The 20941-nt window shown below is 39.3% G+C and overlaps 1 protein-coding gene across 1 annotated transcript in view; it reads left to right on the forward strand.

Moving 5' to 3' along the window:
- The first annotated feature begins 5034 nt into the window (after nucleotides 1-5034).
- The window catches only part of il1rapl2 (interleukin 1 receptor accessory protein-like 2), a 296408-nt gene continuing 280501 nt past the window's right edge, over nucleotides 5035-20941 (forward strand). The window contains exon 1 of the mRNA XM_053429016.1: nucleotides 5035-5119. Coding sequence (XP_053284991.1) covers nucleotides 5035-5119 — 85 coding nt within the window. The remainder of the gene's footprint in view (nucleotides 5120-20941) is intronic.

Consider the following 20941-nt stretch of genomic DNA (forward strand, 5'->3'; position numbering starts at 1 on the left):
AAAAGAAAAATGTACTCATTATCTACTCACCACTATGTTGGAGTTTCAGGGGTAAACAGCGTTGCAGCCAAATCTGATACAATTGAATTAAATAGGGAACGATTCTTCAAACACACAAGGGTCTGTAAGCCCTGTCATTAACATTTGACTCGAAACGGCCTCATTTACACTGTGTTTTTTGTCGAAACGTCCTGGCTGCAATGCTGTTTACCCCTGAAACTCCTACAGTGTTTTGAGGACTCAAACACTTCAATCACCCCTCCATCAGCAAAGTGGTGAGTACATAATGAGTACATTTATCATCCCGACTAAAAATCTGTTGGTAGCTTGAGCTTTTATTCAGCACGGGTTGCAAGCGCTGCAGGTGGGAGTAGCTAGTAAAATTAGTGAGGTATGCTTACATTTGCAGTAGAGCAGAAACACATTGTTACACACTTGGAGTAATGAGTTTTCAGCCTTGGTTTGGTCTGAGGTTTTATTCCTCCAAAATGTTAGCTCCCAAAAACGTTGTATTTGTTGCAAGCCATTACCGTACCGATTACACACACAGACACACACAGCCTTTAGCAGTTGCATTATGTCTCTCTATATCTCAGACTAAAAGGTTCAGAAAGTGGATCAAAAAAGAGCCTGTAGACTGTGTTATGCTACAGTGTGTTTGTGTGTGTTTTGGTGTGTGTGTGGATGTGTGTGTGTGATAGAAGTCTTATTTTCTTTGTTCTATTTATATTTATAGTACCAAGGCCATGTTTTTTCAATAACATCTTAGTTTAGATGATTTTGGCCACACAACATAACAACATCTATTACAAAATGATCTCTCTGAAATTAAAGAAAATCTGCTTTACCAAGAACTTTTTAAATGTTCCATTAATTTTCAAATTAATCCTTGATAGTTGGGTGATTCAGTTTCCTTTCTGCCAAAGAACCCGCTCTCTCCCAGCTCCATCTGAGCCTTACCTCCCGGAGGAGGCAGAGCAAATATGCATTACTTTTCTATGTTTGATTAATCATCTAATCACTCTTCCTGTGTGTTTGTGTCTGAAAGAAATGCAAGGTCTTGATGCTTAACACCATGAGCTGTTTTCTGTCCACTTATATTTTACTTGTCCAAATAACCCCGGTAAACACTTCCCACATATGACTGACTCACACCTTGATTTTTCTCGTTGCTGTTGCTTGTCTGAGAGATACTGCTTCACTGTTCTCACCTCGAGACAACAACTCAATTCCGCTTTTTCACTACAATATAACAACCTGACAAAACATGTTCTCCTCTGAGGACTGGAGACGGACTGCAGCCTGTGGGGCCAGGAAGAGGCAAAATCAAAACAACGACAGCCTTCTATCTCCAAGTTCTGCTTAGAACGGTTTGTCCTTTGTGCCTCTCTTGACTGGAATTATTTTCTCTTTTAATAGCAGAAGTTTGAGACATGTAGTCTCATAACACTTCCTTTATGGCACTGTGGTGGTTGTAAGAAGCTCGGTACTTATGAGTTTCACTGCAATGCGAAAACCATGCCCTCTTCAACAATCAAAACTCCAATAATCCACTAATTGGTTGTTCCAATAGAAACACACAACACTCTTTTGTATAGCCAAAAAATAAATATTGTCTGAAAACCCTTCAAGCAAAACATTGTTTTGCTTCAAGTTAGAAAACTGAAAACTTCACCTCGGACTCTGGTCCGTCCGTCCATCTCATGTTCTTGTGGATGTGTTATATCAGAAACACTGTAAATTTCATTTTACACAAGATCAGCCTGTCGTCAGTGTTAAAATGAGGAATATGGCTCATCTTGTTAAGTCAAAATTTAGCATAGGTTTCACAAATAATGAAATATTAATCTTTTTGCTCATCAAGTATCTTGACTTTGAAAAGATTGTGCAAGAACTGTCTATTCGTAAAAAGGAATCACAGACTTGGAGGAAGTTGCCTCTTTAGTGGAAGAGGAAGTGTTTGGTAGTGGTTGACTGTGAGGTTAATGGGGATTGCATCTGTAGTTCCTCAAGAAACAATGACATTGGTTTGAGATTCTCATAGTTGCATCATTTAGACCATGTTTTGGTCTAAATGCTGGAGGGGCGTGTCCACATCCAGGTGGATTGACAGGAGAAGAGATTAAAGGAAGTAGTTGTATTTTCTTGACAGATAGGGACCACAGCAGTATCTCACCAGCCACGGGAACTTTAGCAGGTTTGTGTACCTGCTGCTAAATGAAGCTCACTAGCTTATTAGCTTTCCAACCTGCAGAAATGATGTCGGACTGTGCCCTTTTCTCTGGTGACTGTTCCGTTGCTCCTTCAACAAGCTGAGTAGTAGAAGAGGACTCGTGTTGGTGCTTGTTAGATAAGAGGAGAGCGGAGCTGCAGAGCTAATGTGGGCTGTTGTTAAAAGCGTGTGGCTCTTGCTGTGAGTAATGTTAGCAGGCTGTTATCTGCCTGTAACAGAGTGCTGACATTACTGCTTTATGCTAATGTGCTCACGTCATGTGGAAACAAGTTTTCCATCTGCACAGACAGAAGTTGACCAATGTAAAGATATCAATATCCATGTGACGTGTTGCTCAGGTATATGCTGTGTGCTGTGCCAGGTAAACACAAACAAGTAAACAAACAAACTTGAGCAAATATGGCCAATAGAAGTTTATCAAAGAAGACATTCGTATTAATCATACGCAGAAGCAACCCATAACCACAATAGCCTTCAAAGTAGAGTGGCAACACTCAAGGTGCATGATGTTCTTTACAACATGGTGCACAGGTGTGTCTGGGTTATGTGTGGCTTTGACTATAACTGAACTCAGGATAGTGGTTGAGGAATTCTAAGTCAGTTTTAGGATGTGATTATGGTGGTGATGAAACAATGTACTTTTATTCTTTTAAATTATTGATATTTTAGGCTTTTTTGTAAAAGACAAAGCACTATCAAAATCATGAGCACTACATGTTCCCCTTTGAATCTTTAATCAAGTCTTGAAATTTTGACAAAATCTACAAAAATCCAGTGGAGATTTCCAACTGGTATCGGAAACATCACGTACCATTCCTCATCTCTTCTTTGTTCTTTTGGTTTCGTCATCCACATTGATTTGGACCACTTTTATGTGCCATCCCATCGTTGCCAATCTTCAAAGGCAAATGACTGTGTCTCACTTATCACCCCCATCCCGGGCTCTATCATAAGCTATCCCACTGCTCATGTGAATGAAATGTGATTTCAATCAGCAGCTGGAGTTTGAGTTCTCTTTTTATTGTCATGTGTATGGAAAATACGATGAAATGACTCCTGGCATGGCTAATCTTCATCTTCGATCTCTCCCTGTGTGTGTCTGTGTGTGTCTGTGTGTGTGTGTGTGTGTGTGTGTGCGCCCATATAGTTTGTACACAGAGAGCATGAGAAAATCTGATTCTGTTCTATCAATGTGATTTCACATGGCTGGCTCAAACACTGTGAGTGTATCCCTGAAGCTTCTGCAGCCTTTATATTCATGATTTATGATCAAGTTTTAGGAGTTTGATTCAAACCATTTGTAAAGAAAAAAAAGAAACAGTCTTCTGTTTTTCAGATGTTTTAGATCAATATTGATGTTTTTTTATGTGATTCTTTTCCTGTAGTTCAAATAAAGTTTTTTTTTTTTCACCTTTTATCGCATTTTGGCTCACATGCAACGAGATTTGAGTTTACCCTACTGTATTTTTGTATCTGTAGCTAGTAGACTTTGAGAGATAGAAGCAGAAATGTTTGCACTCATTTGAAATCACATCAAATCACAAAAATAACCTTTTATACACATTGATCTCAATATTTTGTCAATGGGCAAAACTGTTTTTTTCCCCTATATTTTTCTTCTCCAAATATCCAACTGTTTGACCCCTTTTGAAAGTGACAGAATAGAACAATATCCTGTTGGGGGAAAAGGTAATTTTTGGTTTGCACATTATTTGTTTTTCAGAATTCCCATTACATTGTAGAACATCTTAATTTGCACATTGTGGTGCCTCGCAAAATCGACTGATTTCCCTGAAATATTGAATTACAGCTTTGTATAAAAGGCAAAGTACAGAGTCATAACTTTTGAAGACCAACACAACATTCAAAAAGTCATACAAAACCCATTGGAAAAGTGGGTTTCTGGTAACAGCTGAAGCAAATCAAAAAAGGTATTTGTAACTGGGACTGGTCTAACGGGCCCGATGCACAATCTTGTAACATGGGTGGGGTTGCTCAGTATTAGTCGTGGATGTTCTGATGCCAGAAGGGAAACTTCTCCTGGCATTAAAAAGAAAATCTCTTTTTAGAGCTTGTGTGTCGTTGAAAGGACAGAATGAATGCGAGTGGTTGCAGTGGCCTTAACAATGTTTGTGCTCTTACTTCGGTCACACAAGTGTTGTCAATGAAGTGAGGCAGTCTGACATGGTTTCCAGAATTATCAAAATCAAAATTTGTGAACTAGTTTACAGATAAAAGTGCTTTGTCTTTTATTTGGTCTGTTCCTGTTATATATGGTCACCTCACAGAAGGTTGTCCCCTGCACTTAGGTTAATGGAGAACTCTAAATAGACCAGAAAGTGACCATAGCTGTGAATGAGTGTTGGTACCTGTATATCAACCTGTCCTCTCACGCAGTCAGCTGGGATTGGATAAGCGTTATAGATAATGGATGGATGATCTGAACCATAACTATCAAAGTTGCAGATTAGGAAACACTCACACTAATTGTTTTTGCAGCACTCTGCTAAGCTGTTTTTATTATTTTAATTTATTTAGACATGAGGACACAAGCAAAATGTTGGCACATAGCTCTCCAGCAATGAAGGTGTAATTCTGTGGCATAAAGTCTCCAAAACCTGAGAACAAATCCTGTGAGGGGACAGAGTTATAATTTGAACACACTTTATTGTTTGGTGTCATGGAAGACACTTTTTTGTATAACCTGGTACAAATGAGACTAAGAATGATACTTTGCCTTGTCTAGATAAGTTTTAACCCCATTCTCCTGTTCTTCTAAGGTGCCTGTGAGGAATACAGCGATGAAGATCATATTCCTCCTCTTCCTCCTCCTCCTCGCCTCGGGAGCCTGTGATGACGTCAAGTACATCTCCAAGAGGAACTCAGGTAGGATGAGCGGCCTTGGTGTTCCTTGTCTCCCCTTGCAGCCGTGCTTATTTGCTGGAAATGAGCCTCTCTTGTTGAAAGTTCCCAGGTTTAGTTGTTTTTGTTTTGAGGATTTTGTCTCTTTCTACGTAAACACTCTAGATAGTGCCACCTCCTGTCTTTTCTCATTCCACTCCTCGCTCTTGATCCCTCTCTTCTCCCCCGACAGTCCTCTCCACTCTTGCCTTTGATGATGTATTAATGTCTCTCGATGCAATGGATGCGTACGTTTTCTTGCTTCTTCTCAGACAAAATGCCTCTCCAAACTCTATCTTCGAGCTTCGATAGATGTGTGTGTTTGTGTGTGTTTTCTTGCCTCTCTTTCCTTTCTGCTGAGGCTGCGTAATGATCGGCCTGTCTGGCTGCTGCTTTCATTGTCGCTGCCGTTGTGCTCATTTGTGTATCAGCAGCCAGCCGGTGACAGATCTGCTGATGGTCTCTCATTCCCGATCGATTTGTTGTGTCTCGCTGATCAACAGCACTCAGAGAGTTTGATTAGTACATCAATGTTATGTCATGCTGTCTCAATAATGCTTTGCATGATACTGTATGGTTAAGTGTCAGTGACATCGAGGTGAGCCACACTCCCTGTTCAGCCGCGTTGCTGGCTTTGTGTTTGAATAATGTTCCTCCTGATTCCCAAATGATCTGACGGATAGAAAGTCTTGAGTTATAAATATTACCAGCAGTATTTGTAATTTTATTGTCGTGTTAGCAAGTCCTGAAAGTGATAAAAACATAGAAAATTACTCCCCGATTTTAGCAAACTCAGGTCATCTAATTATAACAATCCAGTTAGAATTGATTCCCCTGTAATGTAATCCTGTCTCACAATTTTGCTTGCTTGTAAGTGAGAGTGGAGGCCCTGGCAGTTTAATCAGGGGAATTTGTGGCAACCATAACAATCCTTTAGAGATCCTCTGTAATTACACAAACACACACAGCATCAAAGAATTACATTACTGGGCTTTGCTGAACTACTGCAAGACTTGTAAAGGCTTTAACTGCTTTTCTCAGTTGAATTATAGTATTTTCACATTATATATTTCTGTTAATGTTTTTCTCTCTTGCTTAACCCTAGAACACTAACGTAATATTTTATATAAGTTGTAAATGATGCAGGGAGACTGTGCCTTCACCGGACATGTCCCAGGAACGGCTGGACCGAAGAACAAGTTCCCAGCTCTATTATTTATTTTTTGGGGAATTTTTCTTTAACGACCCCCTAATTTTTCTCTATTATTCAATACTAATATTAAAAATTGTTTTATGAGATGTATCGGGGAATATAAAAGAAGAGTACTTCAAATTGCCATGTGTTGTTGTTAATTAATATATTTTGATGAGAGGTATTTTTTATCGGGTATTTTATATCGGGTACATTTACCCGACGTTAGTGATGGTGTAACTCATTTTACGTTAGTGTCCTAGGGTTAAAATGGGCTGGGCTCGGCAAGAAAACGGTGATCACATGCAGATATGCACTAATTAGTATTTACTAACGGTCACAATTACACTAAATGGGTCCTTGGGGAAAATACGGTTATTCCCCTTCTTCGTGAAATTTTGATGTATTTTTATGATTAATATACATATCGATGTGCTACCAGTTAGCTTTTCTGATACAATTTCCCCCCTATAGGCTGATACAGAGTGATCAAATAACAGACCTTTCATCGTGAAGTATTTCCACCTTGCTGACATGCTATCTCGCTCAGGCTGGCGAATGCAACATAACCAGAAACCAGTACTTTGCAGCTCTAAAAACAGTACTTGCCCCAAAACAACAGCTCAACAGCTGTTATAAAGCAGCAAAGAAGAAGTGATTTCTTGGGAAAGAAAATACAGTTTTTATCTTTGTAATACCATACATTAAAGATGACGTACGGGATCGTTACATAGATTTATGTACTTTCTGATTCCTTACCCAACATTTTCTGTAGTATCCGATGCTGGTATCAGAACATCTCAACTTGTGTTGGTCGTGCAACCATTTGAGACTCAAGGAAGTTACTGTATCTGGATATGAAATACCAGTGTAGTCAATGGTCATTTTTTCCATTTCCTTTATTTTCCTTTGTTTTATAAAGAGGTTCCGGTAGGCAGATTTAGTTATCTTTAGACAGAGCCAGGCCAACTGTTTTTTCCCCCTGTTTTTACACTGAGCCTACTAAGTCAGAAGTTTTAAAACAACACCATTTTCCATGTTTTTTACTGAAATTCCAGCATTTCAAGTCCAGTGACATAAAATGGTACAAAACTGCCTAGAGAGTACTATAGAGCTTTGTTTCACTGCACTGTCACTCTTTGCCCAGTCTGCCCAGTTTCCTTTACACCCACTCTTCAACATGCGGACGTGTGGGTGGGCTGGTGGGAGTTTTTGTTTGGTATTTGCATGTGTGTGTGTGTGTTAGCTCGCACCAATGCCAGCATGTGTGAACAGTCCACTTCATGCCATAGTGAACAGTGACTGTCTGTGTGTGGGTGTGGTATATATCCAGGTTCTGTGCATGCATGCATGTGTGTGTGTGTGTGTGAGAACTCCCAGAGTGTCCTGCAGTGTAAGCTCTCTGGATGTACACTCTCCGTCTTTGTATGTGTGTGTGGGAGAGGTGTGCACAGAGCAATTATGTGATCAGAGCAGAGCCAAGCGGACATTTATGTGGGCGAACGCTACAGTCAGCCAAAGATAAGCTGTTAGATCTTTTCACTCTCATTGTGTGATTATGTATGCAACGCTTATAATGTCTCCAGAGGTCTGTTTTGACACACATAGCCAAGCAAAACTTGCGAGGCAGATAGTCTGTTGCTGTGGACAGATGGGTCGCTGGCCTTTTTGGTATTATGTGTCCTTTTCCAGAGGACAGGACCGAACAGTTATGTTGGTAGTATCCCGTGCTTCTTATTTTGCTCAGGGGAAGATTGTGCATGGTTGAGCCAATTGCCTGTGTGCAAGTGCCTTTGCTATTTCAGCTTTATCAGAGTGCTTTCGCTTTAGATGTCTTGTAATCTTTGCGTACGGCTTCTGACAGTAAAGGCGGTAATTATTCTTATCAGAGATTCGTTGGTGTTCAGTGTTTGAGGACATTTTCACTTCGATATATGGTTGTTGAGGTTTACTGCCATGAGCAGGTATATCCACTGAAGGTGTTTTTCTTTGGAGTGTGTGAAAACTCAATAAATAGAACAACATTTTGGCTAATCTAGACTGACTTGTGGAACCTGTAAATGCATATTAGGGGCCTGTTACTTCCACAGTGATTTCAAGATAGGTTTTTCAATCCATACAATTATTTATCAATGTATATCAATTTTGCATTGTTGCAAAAGAGTTTTCTTGGCACTTACATTTGACAGCCTAGAGGCATTCTTCAATGGTAGGACGTTCTTCAAATGATCCAAATTATCTTGTAATAATACCTTTTTGGCTCATCAGTCTTTCTTCACATTGAAGAGTGAAGTTTCCTGTTCTCACATTTTGAATAGGGTGTCGTGGCTATCTAAAATACAATGGAATAATTATGATTAATGTTGTCTAAGACATGTCTTTGAAATTACATATTAGCAGTTCCGTGGCCAAACTGTTCAAGCTTCATATATCTTTAACTTTTTTGCTTGTGCTTATCGCTGGAGGAAGCAATGGTTTTCTGAAACAAATAACATTTATAGAATGAAATCAATCCTCAAGTTTTTATTATAGACAGAAATTATTATGGATATTAATACAAAGTTCCCACGATATGTAATACATTAATCGTAACAATAGCAAGTGTAAACCTCGAATCATAAGCTTGGGTCATCTCATTCAGAATTCATGCCTAACACCCCCTCACTTTTTATTGCTTAAATTCAGGGCACACAATTCTTCTTCAAGTTTATTCACTGACGATCTCTATGCCTACTTCTTTTTCACAACCTTATTTTATGTTCTACTAATAAGTGCCACTCGACATTATAGGTGTCAAGAATGCGCTTAAAATAATGAATGCCAGTTTACAAAGCATATGCATAATATTGTTAAGAATGAGAGAAGTCCTGATCACATCGCTAAATAAGGAAATCCCTGAGCTAGTGTGTAACAAAATGTGTAAATATAAATATAAATACATGTCTCCAATGACAGGTGAGGTCTCCGGAGTTGTACACACATTTTTTTGACTGCAAATGGACACAGATGTGGTCTTTTCTGCTCATCCAGTATCTGTTGGTCAGATAAGCATGAACACAATAATCTGAATTGCAGTCATGCATTCTTAATATCAAATGATATGAAATACAAAGTCAGGGTGACTTGAGTGCGTTACTCACCATTTGGATTTTACTATTTGGCTTGATGTGATCGTCATTGATGAATATGCCCGGTCTTGTATCCTCGGTTTCCCGTCAACACTGCATAGTGATATACATATTTGATTAAAGTTTAGAAATATTATTGACATTAACATATCTGAATTATCTATATTTAGAAAATATTATTTAATTTTTCTTACAAGAAAGCATTTCCTTGAAAGGAGTAGAAATACAAAAATGTTGCATTTGCATCTGAGTGCTTTTTGAACAGATTCACTCCTTCCAAGCCAGTGATGTGTCTTCCAACATATTCAAGTAAAAATATCTCCATTTTCATTGTCTTTAGTTGCAATCACTCCATAGTCTGTTCAAAAATATTGTGAAACAAAATATATTCATCATATTTATTTATAAATTGTATTCTATTATTATGATACAAGCTTAATGACTGCCACGGCATACCATGAACAACCAACATGAACTGACACAGCAATTGTAGCACTTGGTGATGAGTTTGGATTTAGAAAAGATTTGCTTTGAGAACAATTACTGTATCAACATCTATATAATTGCACATCATAAGTTTGTTTCCTACGTATAATGGCAGTACGCATTCATCATTGAAAAGAGAAGAAGATAAAGATCAAGTTTGCCATTCATACATCTAAAAACACATTTTATATTGAGGAAAGCATGCCAGTAAGCTTAGCTAAACATGAAAACTGGAAGCAGTGGGAAACAGTTAACCTTGCTCAGACCACAGCTATAAAACACCTAGGGCATAACAGCAATCAAGTTTCTGCTTTGTTTTATTTTATCCGCCTGCTGGCTTTGATTTAGCTACAAATACCAGAGTGGCATTGATCCTGTAATCTAACCCCTGCAAGTAAGCAAATAAGTATATTCACCAAAAGGTCAAACTATGCTTTTAAACTATTTTATGATAGTTATAGCTATAATGATAGCCAAGACTGTCAAAATACACAATTTGCTGTCTTAGAAATTATAAGAAAAGCCACTGAGTTTCTTTCATGATGTTTTGTACTTACATACAGATTTGAACAAAGAATCTTATATTCTAATCTAAAACAGACCTTTCTCCTCGTTGATGAATTTCTCCTGAAATTTCTCCTTCCCAGATGCAATGAATTGCCCATTGACCAATAAACATGGAAATCAAGAAGCAGAAATTGGTGAAAACACAACAACCTTGGCTGTGGTAAAAAGTTCAGCAAAGAGCGGTGGATTTACTGGACATCATTTGCACGTACCTGTTCAAAGCAGCAATCTGGGCAGCTCCTAGCTCAATTTCATCAAGAAGACAATTGAAACAAACAAACTACAACATTATGAGCTGTGTGCTTGTAGTGTACAGAGAGATTAACTATTTGTAGACCTTGTTTAAATTTCCTCAAGCCCTTCACACCGTTAGTGTGCTGATCATTGGATGTGCGTGGTGCTTCTTGCTGAATTACATTCAATATATCATTTGTTCCAGCTCCTCAGTCATGTCAATGTCTGATCCTAAATATATCTACAAGAATATTCTATGAAAATCAATGAGTCTCTTAGTAAAAGTTCTCTTTGGAAAAGTTTGACTCTGTGTAGATGTGTTTACAAAGCTCTGAATGAGGAGGCACTGACACTCAAATGGCAGCAGCCTACATATATAATTATTTTATGTTACAGTCATGTTTATGTCTTAACAATATTTCTAGAAATATACTTGTCTTCATCTTGTGGTATAATCCAATCACTTGTCTATAAAGCAGGGCTGAATAATGGCCAAACCAGAATCTTTTTATACTGAACATTATTATCTTTCTTAATGAATAAGCTGTATTTTGGATTATTTGAATTGAATGTTCAAAAGCTAAGATACTATATTTAAAAAGGGTTTGCCTAATAAATACCGAATATTGCTCTGTATTTTATGTTGCTATAAATGAAGGCCTCAGGAGTGAGAGTGTTTGGGAGAGTTGCTAGACTGATGCCTTTGTATACATCACTTATGTACTGTATATCTCCCTCTCTCTGTTTCTGTCTCTGCCTCTCTCTCTGCCTCTCTCTGCCTCTCTCTCTGTTTCTGTCTCTGCCTCTCTCTCCGTCTCTCTCTGCCTCTCTCTCTCCATCTCTCTCTGTCTCTCTCTCTATGTATGTGATGAAACAGTGAAATAGTGCCACTGATTTTACACCTGCTTTTCCTGCATGTTAAAACACAATGCAAATGCCTCAACTGCTGTTCATCCTTTTTAGTTATGTAAAACTGCAGCTTGGTCTTTGAATTAAGACTTTTTAAATGGCCACAAATCCTCAGTGAATACCTCAAAATGCTCTTACAAGGTGTTACACAGCGAGATCCTCGCTGTGAGATCCTGAGATCCTGCAAGTATGTGTAAAGTCAGAATTATTCGTAAACATAGGACGTTTTAGGATATTGACCTATGATGCACCTATATCTCCTCTTGAGGTGTTGACCGTGATCTAGTGAGTGAAGGGCAATAGAATGATTAATTTTCACACAAACTTTCAGACATCTCATGCCATGTCTGGAAGCATCTTTATTTTGTTTGCTTCACTCTGTCTTTAGGAAACTGTGTTTTTTTCAAAATGCGTGTTTTCATTTCCAAAATGTGTTTTTACCGTAATTAAGCCTTTGTACACATTGCATGGTAAAAAAAGAGAAATCGGAGTGACGCTAATGGCAGTGAAGTAAATACATCTACACACGGGCAGAACTGTTACTTTGATTAGCCCATTTTACTGAAAAGTGCTAATGAGCTCGACAGTTGCTACCCAGGCATGGAAATGTTGAAAATACTGCCTGGAAGTCATGCAGGCACATTTGTGGATCCACACTCACACATATTAGACCCTGTTATGCAAAATGACACACACCTTTTCTCACACGCTCCCTCTTATTCACTCAGGCAGCCATATACACTCACACATACACACATGGCTGCAGTCACACCATGACACCACATACATGTACGCACACACACGCAGTCACATAATACATATTAATTGCGACACTGGTAATTACAGGAACTCCGATTTAGTTCTCCTTTCATCTTTGGTTTTCATCTCATGGTTTTCTTAGTCGAGGCCAGATCTTAACAGTGTCGCTGAACCAGACAGAACCAATAGATTATCTGAGCAGAGAGATTTAATGCAGACTCTTATCTAAATCCCTGCAAGGCTTACACAGGAAGAAAGTTAATGAGACACAAACAAAGGAAACATAAAGCTAGTGAGTGAACCTGAATGTGCTCTCAGTACAAACACTGCTGTTTTTTGCATTATTTAGTTCCCTCCGCCAACCAGGTTATGTTTTCACCCCTGTCAGTTTGCTTGTTGGTTGGTTTGTTAGCAATACTACACAAAAACTAGCTGACATATTATCAAGATACTTGGTGGATGGGTCAGGAAAGAACCCATTTGATTTTGGTGTGGAAACAAAACAGGAGTAACAGCAAGACTGTTCGGAAAGGCATAGCAGTGATATCCGACGGTAGTGGTAACTTGTCAATTTTACATATTAAACTTTCTCTATATTCCTTCTAACTACACTTTAGTCATACTTCTTTACTTGTGTCTTCTGTATTTCTTTCCTTCCCTCTTTATTTTAAGTCTCTAATGACTCTGTGCTGCTGGCCCCGCACATGAGGTGCTGATACAGATGGTTTGCTATGTGTGTGTGTGCGTCAGGGTGATTGAGTGCCAGCAAATGCCCTTGTGTGTGTGTGTGTGTGTGTGTGTGTGTGTGTGTGTGTGTGTGTGTGTGTGTGTGTGTGTGTGTGTGTGTGTGTGTGTGTGTGTGTGTACAGCATGTGTATGCGTGTGATTGCATTTTCTGATGCAGCTAAAACCTCAGATCAAAGAGTGATATAAATCTCAGTATGATCTAATCGCAAATTAACTCCGACCATGCAAAGCAGAGGAGAGATAACGGAGTATAAGGTTTCTGTGTCTGCGCAAGTGTGTGTTTGTGTGTGTGTCATCATTTAGTGTTACGATGTCTTTATTGTACAGATTATAACATAAAAACTGTGTGTTTGTGTGTGTGCCGACTTGCTTTGAGTGAAACAAGGACAAAACGCACACACACACACACATACACACCCGCTGTGTAACTGCACACTGCAGCTGATTTTGCGTTAGAAAGCACCTGAAGTTGAGCAGATTTCGAACTTCTGATGCAGACAAATTTTCCACAGTAAAACGTTGACTCGCTTGGTTTTCACGCTTGGCTGTAATCGACTTTGCTGCACAATGAACATGAATGTCAGGCTCTGTGAAGCAGCAGCTTCCTTTAAAGATGACTGTTAGAAAAATGTAGATTTAACAAATGATAAGAAACGGCAAAAAAAATTAAAAACAGAAATAATGTAGAAAGTGCAAAAAGACAAAGTAGCGTCCTATGCACAAGATCCCAAATGATTTCACGTTAGTTTTGGGAGTGTTGTGAATTCCTCTGCCACTAGTCTTTGCTGCTTAGAGTGCTGAGGGCAAAAAGACAAATTACTTATTCACCAGTGTGGAGAACGCAGACAGTGACGGAGAACAGGAGAAACAGAGCAGAGGCTAGGAGACATTCAACATTTATACGTTCTTATTGTACTACAGCTGCTGGGGAGAAACAACGAGGCAGTTTTGTATTGCCTGGGATACTGAATGGTTCAGGTAAGTGATGCAAGTAACATCATGAGGCTTTTTTGAATTATACTCCAAAGTTAGTTTCAGGATGCATTTTCCAAAGGTCTGAAGTATTGATAGTAGCAATATTAAAAACATGTACTTATTTTTGTATTTGCAGTGAGTCCAGTACATACAACATTTGAACTGTAGATTTTATGATTTACACACATTTTTTGTTTATTAATGCAAAGTAAAACCACTGACACATTGGATCCCGCTTTCACTGTGATCTGGTCATGAGGACTAGGAATCGGCTATATAATGTGTTTTATATTTTCTTAACCAAAATGTGTTGCAGTGTCCTGAATTCACAATTAAAAGTGGCTCTGTCATCAAAGACACTTGAGTTGGACCTTTACTTGTAACAGTGCCTGCATGTGTGTATGTCTTTGCGGATACACTTTTTGAAACACATATACTGTAGCTTTTAGCTTTAGCCGTGGTCAGGTAACTAACCAACATACATAGCTGCCGCTTTGTGTTTCTTCTATCAGACAACTAGAAATATCAGCCAATTAATAAAGACTAAATAAAGAATCAAAACATACCTCTGAAGGACCTTTATTCTAATCTAACATGGTTGAAAAGACAGGATTTATGGTTGTTTACATTTCATCCTCACATATAAACTCGGTAATCGTCTGAGACCAGGGCAACACAATAACCTAATGTGTTATCACGTTTTCACTTGTCGTGACTGACACAGGCACAGGGGGCGGGATGAGCATGAACCCTTTTACCAGCATTGATAACGTGTTTCCAAACCACCCGTATTTAGTCCTGGGAGTACATTGTAACTGTATCCATAGAGTAATGCTTTCAAGTTTTGTAAAAGCAATAGTTATATTGTAAAATTGTATACATTCTCTTTTTGAGAGGTAGAAGAACAAACTTTTTTCACCTGACAGAAGTATTTAAAAGTGAAGTGGAAGTAAAGTCCAATGAGACTTCAACGGGTTCTTCATCTTTTTGGTTTTAGTAAAATGTTAAAGAAAGAAATCTCTCAGCAGCTATCGGTCCAAACCCGTCACTGCTCTGCTAATACTGATTCATCTTCGGCTGGCATTTTTACTGTATTTCTACAGAGCCTCTCCTCCTGGTACTTTGTCTTTCCCATGACCTCTCTTTCTCACTTTTTCCACTTTGTCTTTTGCTGTCTAATCGGCTTTAGAAGGGGCTCCCTGCTATCAGTTAGTGATGTCAAGGAAGGTGCCTGTTTATCTGGAATAGGGAAAAGTGAAAAGGTAAAACAAGTGACCAAATTGCTGAAACAAAAGCCTATTCTCCCTGAGCAGAGTGAAATTAAAAGTCTCTTTTGATGAGCATACCTTCACAGCTTTTGCTTTCTGTGAACAATAATCTATAAAGATAATAATTCTTTCCTTTTTCACAAGATCTTCTGAAATGGCTCTGACAAAGTTACTGGTTCCCCTTTAAAAATTATGTACAAAGGTGGATTGTAGTGAAAATCCAAGCAAACCATCAAGAAACAAAATAACTGCCAGGCATGATTTCATCAAAGTCTACAGGTCGGTCCCCAAGCAGCTTGATGTCCGTGTGACCACAGCTGCTAATGTTATTATGATGTTTGGACTGTGGCCAACCTCACTGGACTTGGGGACAAATCAACCCCAGATTAAAGAAGGATTATTTCAGCAGGGAAATATTTACTTAGGAAAAAAAATGAAAAATTGACTCCATGAAAGAGGAAGGCCCCGGACGAGAACAGTTTTGAAAAAGAAAAGAGCCTGACTGGAGTTTGCTGAAATGAAAGTTGACAAGCTGCAATGCTTCTGGGAGAATGTCCTTTGGACAGCCCCCCCCTCCCCCCAAAAAGAGCTTTCTGGTAAGTCACATCAGTTCTGAAGTGTCCTGCTGTGAGTCCTGATCCTAATCCAACAGAACATCCACGAGAAGAGCTGAAACTCACAGTAGTGAGAATAGTTTGTTTTAGAGGAGTGGGACAATCTGCCAGCTGAATCTGGAAAGTGAGAAGGTCTCATTAAGAGCTACACAAAGAGCTTTCACACAGTGATGGCCTCCAAAGGTGTCCCCCAAAATATTGGGTTCATATTTTTGTCCAGCGCATTGTAATTTGTTGTATGACTTAAAAAATGTTACAGTGAACATCAAAAGAAACATTTTTTTTTTTATGGGGACCAGAGGGTTTTAGATGTGATCTTGTTTACAGACACCATTTTAGAGGATTCCCCATCTGATCTCATTGTGCTGCCTCTATCATTATCGACTTTATGATTTGTAGTTTTTCTTCTAACAAACCTTTGAAACCTATGAAGAAAGTTGAATCACCTTTATTTTCTGCCTAATTTATGTCCTCTCTCTCTCTCTCTCTCTCTCTCTCTCTCTCTCTCTCTCTCTCTCTCTCTCTCTCTCTCTCTCTCTCTCTCTCTCTCTCTCTCTCTCTCTCTCGTACCAAATGTCTTCATGTCTTTGGTGAGCTCCAAGGTCATATTAAAGATTCATCCAGTCTTTGGTTCTGCAGTCAAATATTGATAGAAGCTGACACCGCTTTGACTCTGCACACCTAAGGGTTCCATGCGGCATGTGTTCACACATGCACGCATACACATTTTTCTATGTTCATACACCTAAAGTGCACACAAATACTAATAAAACAAGTGTATATACACAAGCAAGAGTATTTCATTGTATAAATGTATGACTGTTAGTGTTTTATGACTAGTGTGAAATTCAGACACATTTGTTGTGTCACTTTTGATGCACGTAGGTTGTAATATTTTTCATGAAGCAATATCAAACTTTTTTCTAAATACAGAAAGTAATTTGTTGGGGCGCCCTCCACCCCTTCCTGCAACACTAAAGCACCCTGTCATATATTATAGCTAATATGCTCAGCATTGCACCAACAAAGCTGCTGAAGAAGAAAACTGCAAGCTAGTGAACATGAACGTTAACAATACTGGACTTAAAACATTTAGGAAACAGGCTTTACAGATTTTGCCGTCCATCAGCAGTCTTTATATCCACTGCATATACTAGTTTTACCTTGATGGATGTCTTAGAAAATGTGCATCTTTCCTGTGGTTACATAGCTTTAATATTTATATACAGCTAAAGTAATTTTCTCTGCTTTGCTGTGATTAGAATTTGACGTGAGCAGGAACATGCACAAATCTCACTCATGATTCTCAATGCAAATTACACAAGTCTGATGTTGAAACTCTTCACTTGAGAACAGACTTCTCTGTGAAGCTGGAGGCCGCTTGTGTCCAAGGGCTCTTCTCATCATATTTGTAGATTATTACTGTCAGGAAGTTGAAATATGTTAGAAGAAATTACTTTTAGGATAAGAAGCCTTTAAAAAATCAATTTGTCCTCAAATGTACATGGAGTTAGTATAGTTTATATTTCGTTTTTCTCATAACCACTGGCCGATTATTGGCTGCTTATAGCTTAACTTCATGATATTTATTAGTATTTATTATACAGGAAAGGATAAAAAGTAACATAATACTTATAATTAAAATTCATGAATGGACTTAGAAGCCAGGATAAAGTAACACTTCAATTTGGCCACTTGCATGCTTGCTGAAGTCAGTGGTTTAGGTTAGTTTAAGGTAAAGGTAAGGCATGTAGTGGTTAGAGTAAGATACTGAATGCAAGTCTTCTTATGGTCCCCCAAAGTGACCTATGAGAATGTATGTGTGTGTGTGTGTGTGTTCTTGACACTAATGGATTTGGACAGGGGGCCCAGGGGAAAGAGACCATATACGGGCCTCTATTAATTACCTCCTTAACACACGCACACACCCAGAATACCCAGAAAGACTTAAGCATGCAGAAATCTACGCTATCACTGTCACACCTCTAGATAAGGGTGCACACACAAGGTTATAAGGTGTAATGGATTCCTGTGGTCAACTGGTTTCCTAAAGATTTCCCTCTCTTTGTCCAAATTTCCCAAATTTTGCTTGTTCTCTTCTCTTTTGGCTTTAAATTATCAAATCCTCTTTCTCCATCTCTCTCTCACACACACACACACACACACACACACACACACACACACACACACACACACACACACATAGATAGATCAGTTCCTCTGTCCGTTCCCTCTGTTTCTATGTCTTTATCTCAATCTCTTTTGCAGTGGAAGGCATCAATTTATTATAGTGTGATGAATTATAAAAACACAGCTTCACGGCAGGATTCGCACAAATCTTTAATGCACACACGGATATGTACATTACCACACACACACGTGCATGAACAAGCCCACATATGCAGCGGCAGCACTAATAAATAAACCGATTACATTTGCGTTGGACAAATAAGCCTGGAAATAAATGAATGTTGGAACACCTGCCTTATTCATAGAGAGAACACATATGTGCAAGATGAAATACACACAGGATCAGCCTCTCACACTGCTGTCCAGCAATATCCTGAGAAAGAGCTAAACACACACAAACACCACAGATAAATGCACATTCAAGCACACTGCTATTTACACACATGAGAGGGGGTACTGAAATGTAATGACAGAAGATAAAAGAAGGTCAATCTATAAAATATGACGCTTGATCCACTCACACATTTCCATCCAGGTTAGTGATGCAAGGTTATCTGTCAGCTAAATCTAAATATTGCATCACCTGGTGAACTTGAACTTGAATAAATTTGAACTTATTACATTTGCAAGCCAATGGAGGTTGGATTTGAGAGTTTAACAGATTTTTTTGTTTAGATTCATTGTTTTTACACAAGGGCCACCCAAAACTGAGAGAAAATTATGCATAACCCATGTCAAGAAATAACCAGTGGTTGAATATACATCTGTGGCCTTGTGTCGGTTTGAAAAATTGCATCACTCTTCAAATTAAAGTTCTGTTGATGCAGAGGATATATCTCTAAATGAAACTGAAAACTGATGGAAGCTTATCAACTTTGGTAAATCTCTGTAGATCTCTTGCTGCTAAATGTATTTATCCCCAACATGGCAGTTTTGTTATATACCATACCATTTATTCTGTTTATCACTACAACTTACATCAGGCTCTTGAACTTTCTTGTCTCGTCTTTGAGACGCCGGACTGGAGCTTTTAGAAGCTGTAGAGGCAGAGATTGGACGCCATTGACTTTAATGGAATCTGCTCTGTCACACATGAGCAACTTGTGTCGTTTGACGCCCCAGACCAGAATCAGCCCTTCAGGGTCAGAGCAGTAGTTTTAGTTTGGCTCACCGAGTCAGAGAAGTTAAAAAGTTGGGATGACATGGACAGCGTGCTGTGGGGCTCCACAGGTGATCTCGGGCATCCCCATATCTGAAGTTATTGATATCTGGTGACTGGAATGTGTAATGGCATTTCAACAACCTCCTCCCTATAGAATGTTCAGACAAGCTGTCAGCCAATCACATGCTTTGTTCAGAGAAGAACACCTGACAGGGTTGCAGGGGATGTCTGTGATGAAGTCTGAAGAAGACACCATAATACAAGAAGATGATTGGCTTGAGTCACAAGTTTCAATGCTGATTTGACATTAGGACAAGGCATCACAGAGCTATCAGAGGAATGGGACACTCTTCAGTATGATGACAGGATGGCATTTCCACACCTCCTTAAAGAGGGGCAGTCTCTGGATACAGAGAGGGGACTTACTCCCAGCCAAACCCTGCAACACAGTTTTATCACAATCACACACACACATACACAGCTCTACCCTCCCAAACATAGGCATACACACCCACTCCCTCTCACAGACACGCAACTCACATGGAGATTGTATGAATGTTAATAATATGTCTCCCGCTCCACCCAACCTGGAAGAGAGAGAGAGAGAGAGAGACAAAAACACAATATGAGAACGAGAGAACGAAATGACAGACAAAGCTTTTGTAAAGCTGCTGCTGATGGGTTCATGACTGACGACACACCAATTCAGATGAATTGATGATTATTTGAGCAACAATGAAACTGAGTCAGAGCTCATTGACTTGACCCTACTAGACCCTACATGATACAAGTATTGTTTTTTTTTATAGACACCTTCCCAGGTTTGGTCACAAAAAATCCATCTACTTCCATTTTCTGTTCAATAGATTGATACATTGAGAGTTTCAGTGACCAGGATGATGCATAGCTACCCCACGTACTCCTGTGATGTAGGACCAGTCACATTGAGTTTCAGAGACAGCCCAGCAATGTCCTGACGTTCAGACACAGAGATCTCCAGCAATGAAGAGTCAGCCGCTGATGGAGACTGTGATGAAGCTGTTGTGACAGTGCTTCAGTCACCAGAGATTCTGAGGGCTTAGTCTCAAACAATGTCCGTTCCAATGGCATTGACATGAGTGGAGCTACTTATGCCGTTGGACCTTCATGGGCCACTGACACACATGATGGAGTCAGACACACTGCTACTGCCACTCATGAAGAGCCACGCACTGCAGCTACTTGTAATTATGGCAATCAGACACTGCTTGTTTGACAATTGTCAGTGTTACTTGTGATGGCAGAGCTGCAGCTGCTGCTGGTCCCAGTGATGGAGCTTCAGCTGGTGCTAGCTAAGCTAGCACAGCTGTATCCAGCTGCAGCCACCTCTCATGTTTCTGCTACAGCTGCCACTAATGCTGCTGTTCTGTAATTTGCTGTGACGGACAAGAGCATAGCAGGAGAATGGATTCATAAGAGTCCACAAATGCTTCCAGTTTGTGAGAGGACGCTCATTTAGTTTTTCGCATGTTGAAAGAACTAACCTGCATCGACTGTAAATGATCATCCAGACATACAGTCTGAGTGAAGGACATCT

This window comes from Pleuronectes platessa, chromosome 8 (assembly GCF_947347685.1).
Source record: "Pleuronectes platessa chromosome 8, fPlePla1.1, whole genome shotgun sequence".
Classification (NCBI taxonomy): domain Eukaryota; kingdom Metazoa; phylum Chordata; class Actinopteri; order Pleuronectiformes; family Pleuronectidae; genus Pleuronectes; species Pleuronectes platessa.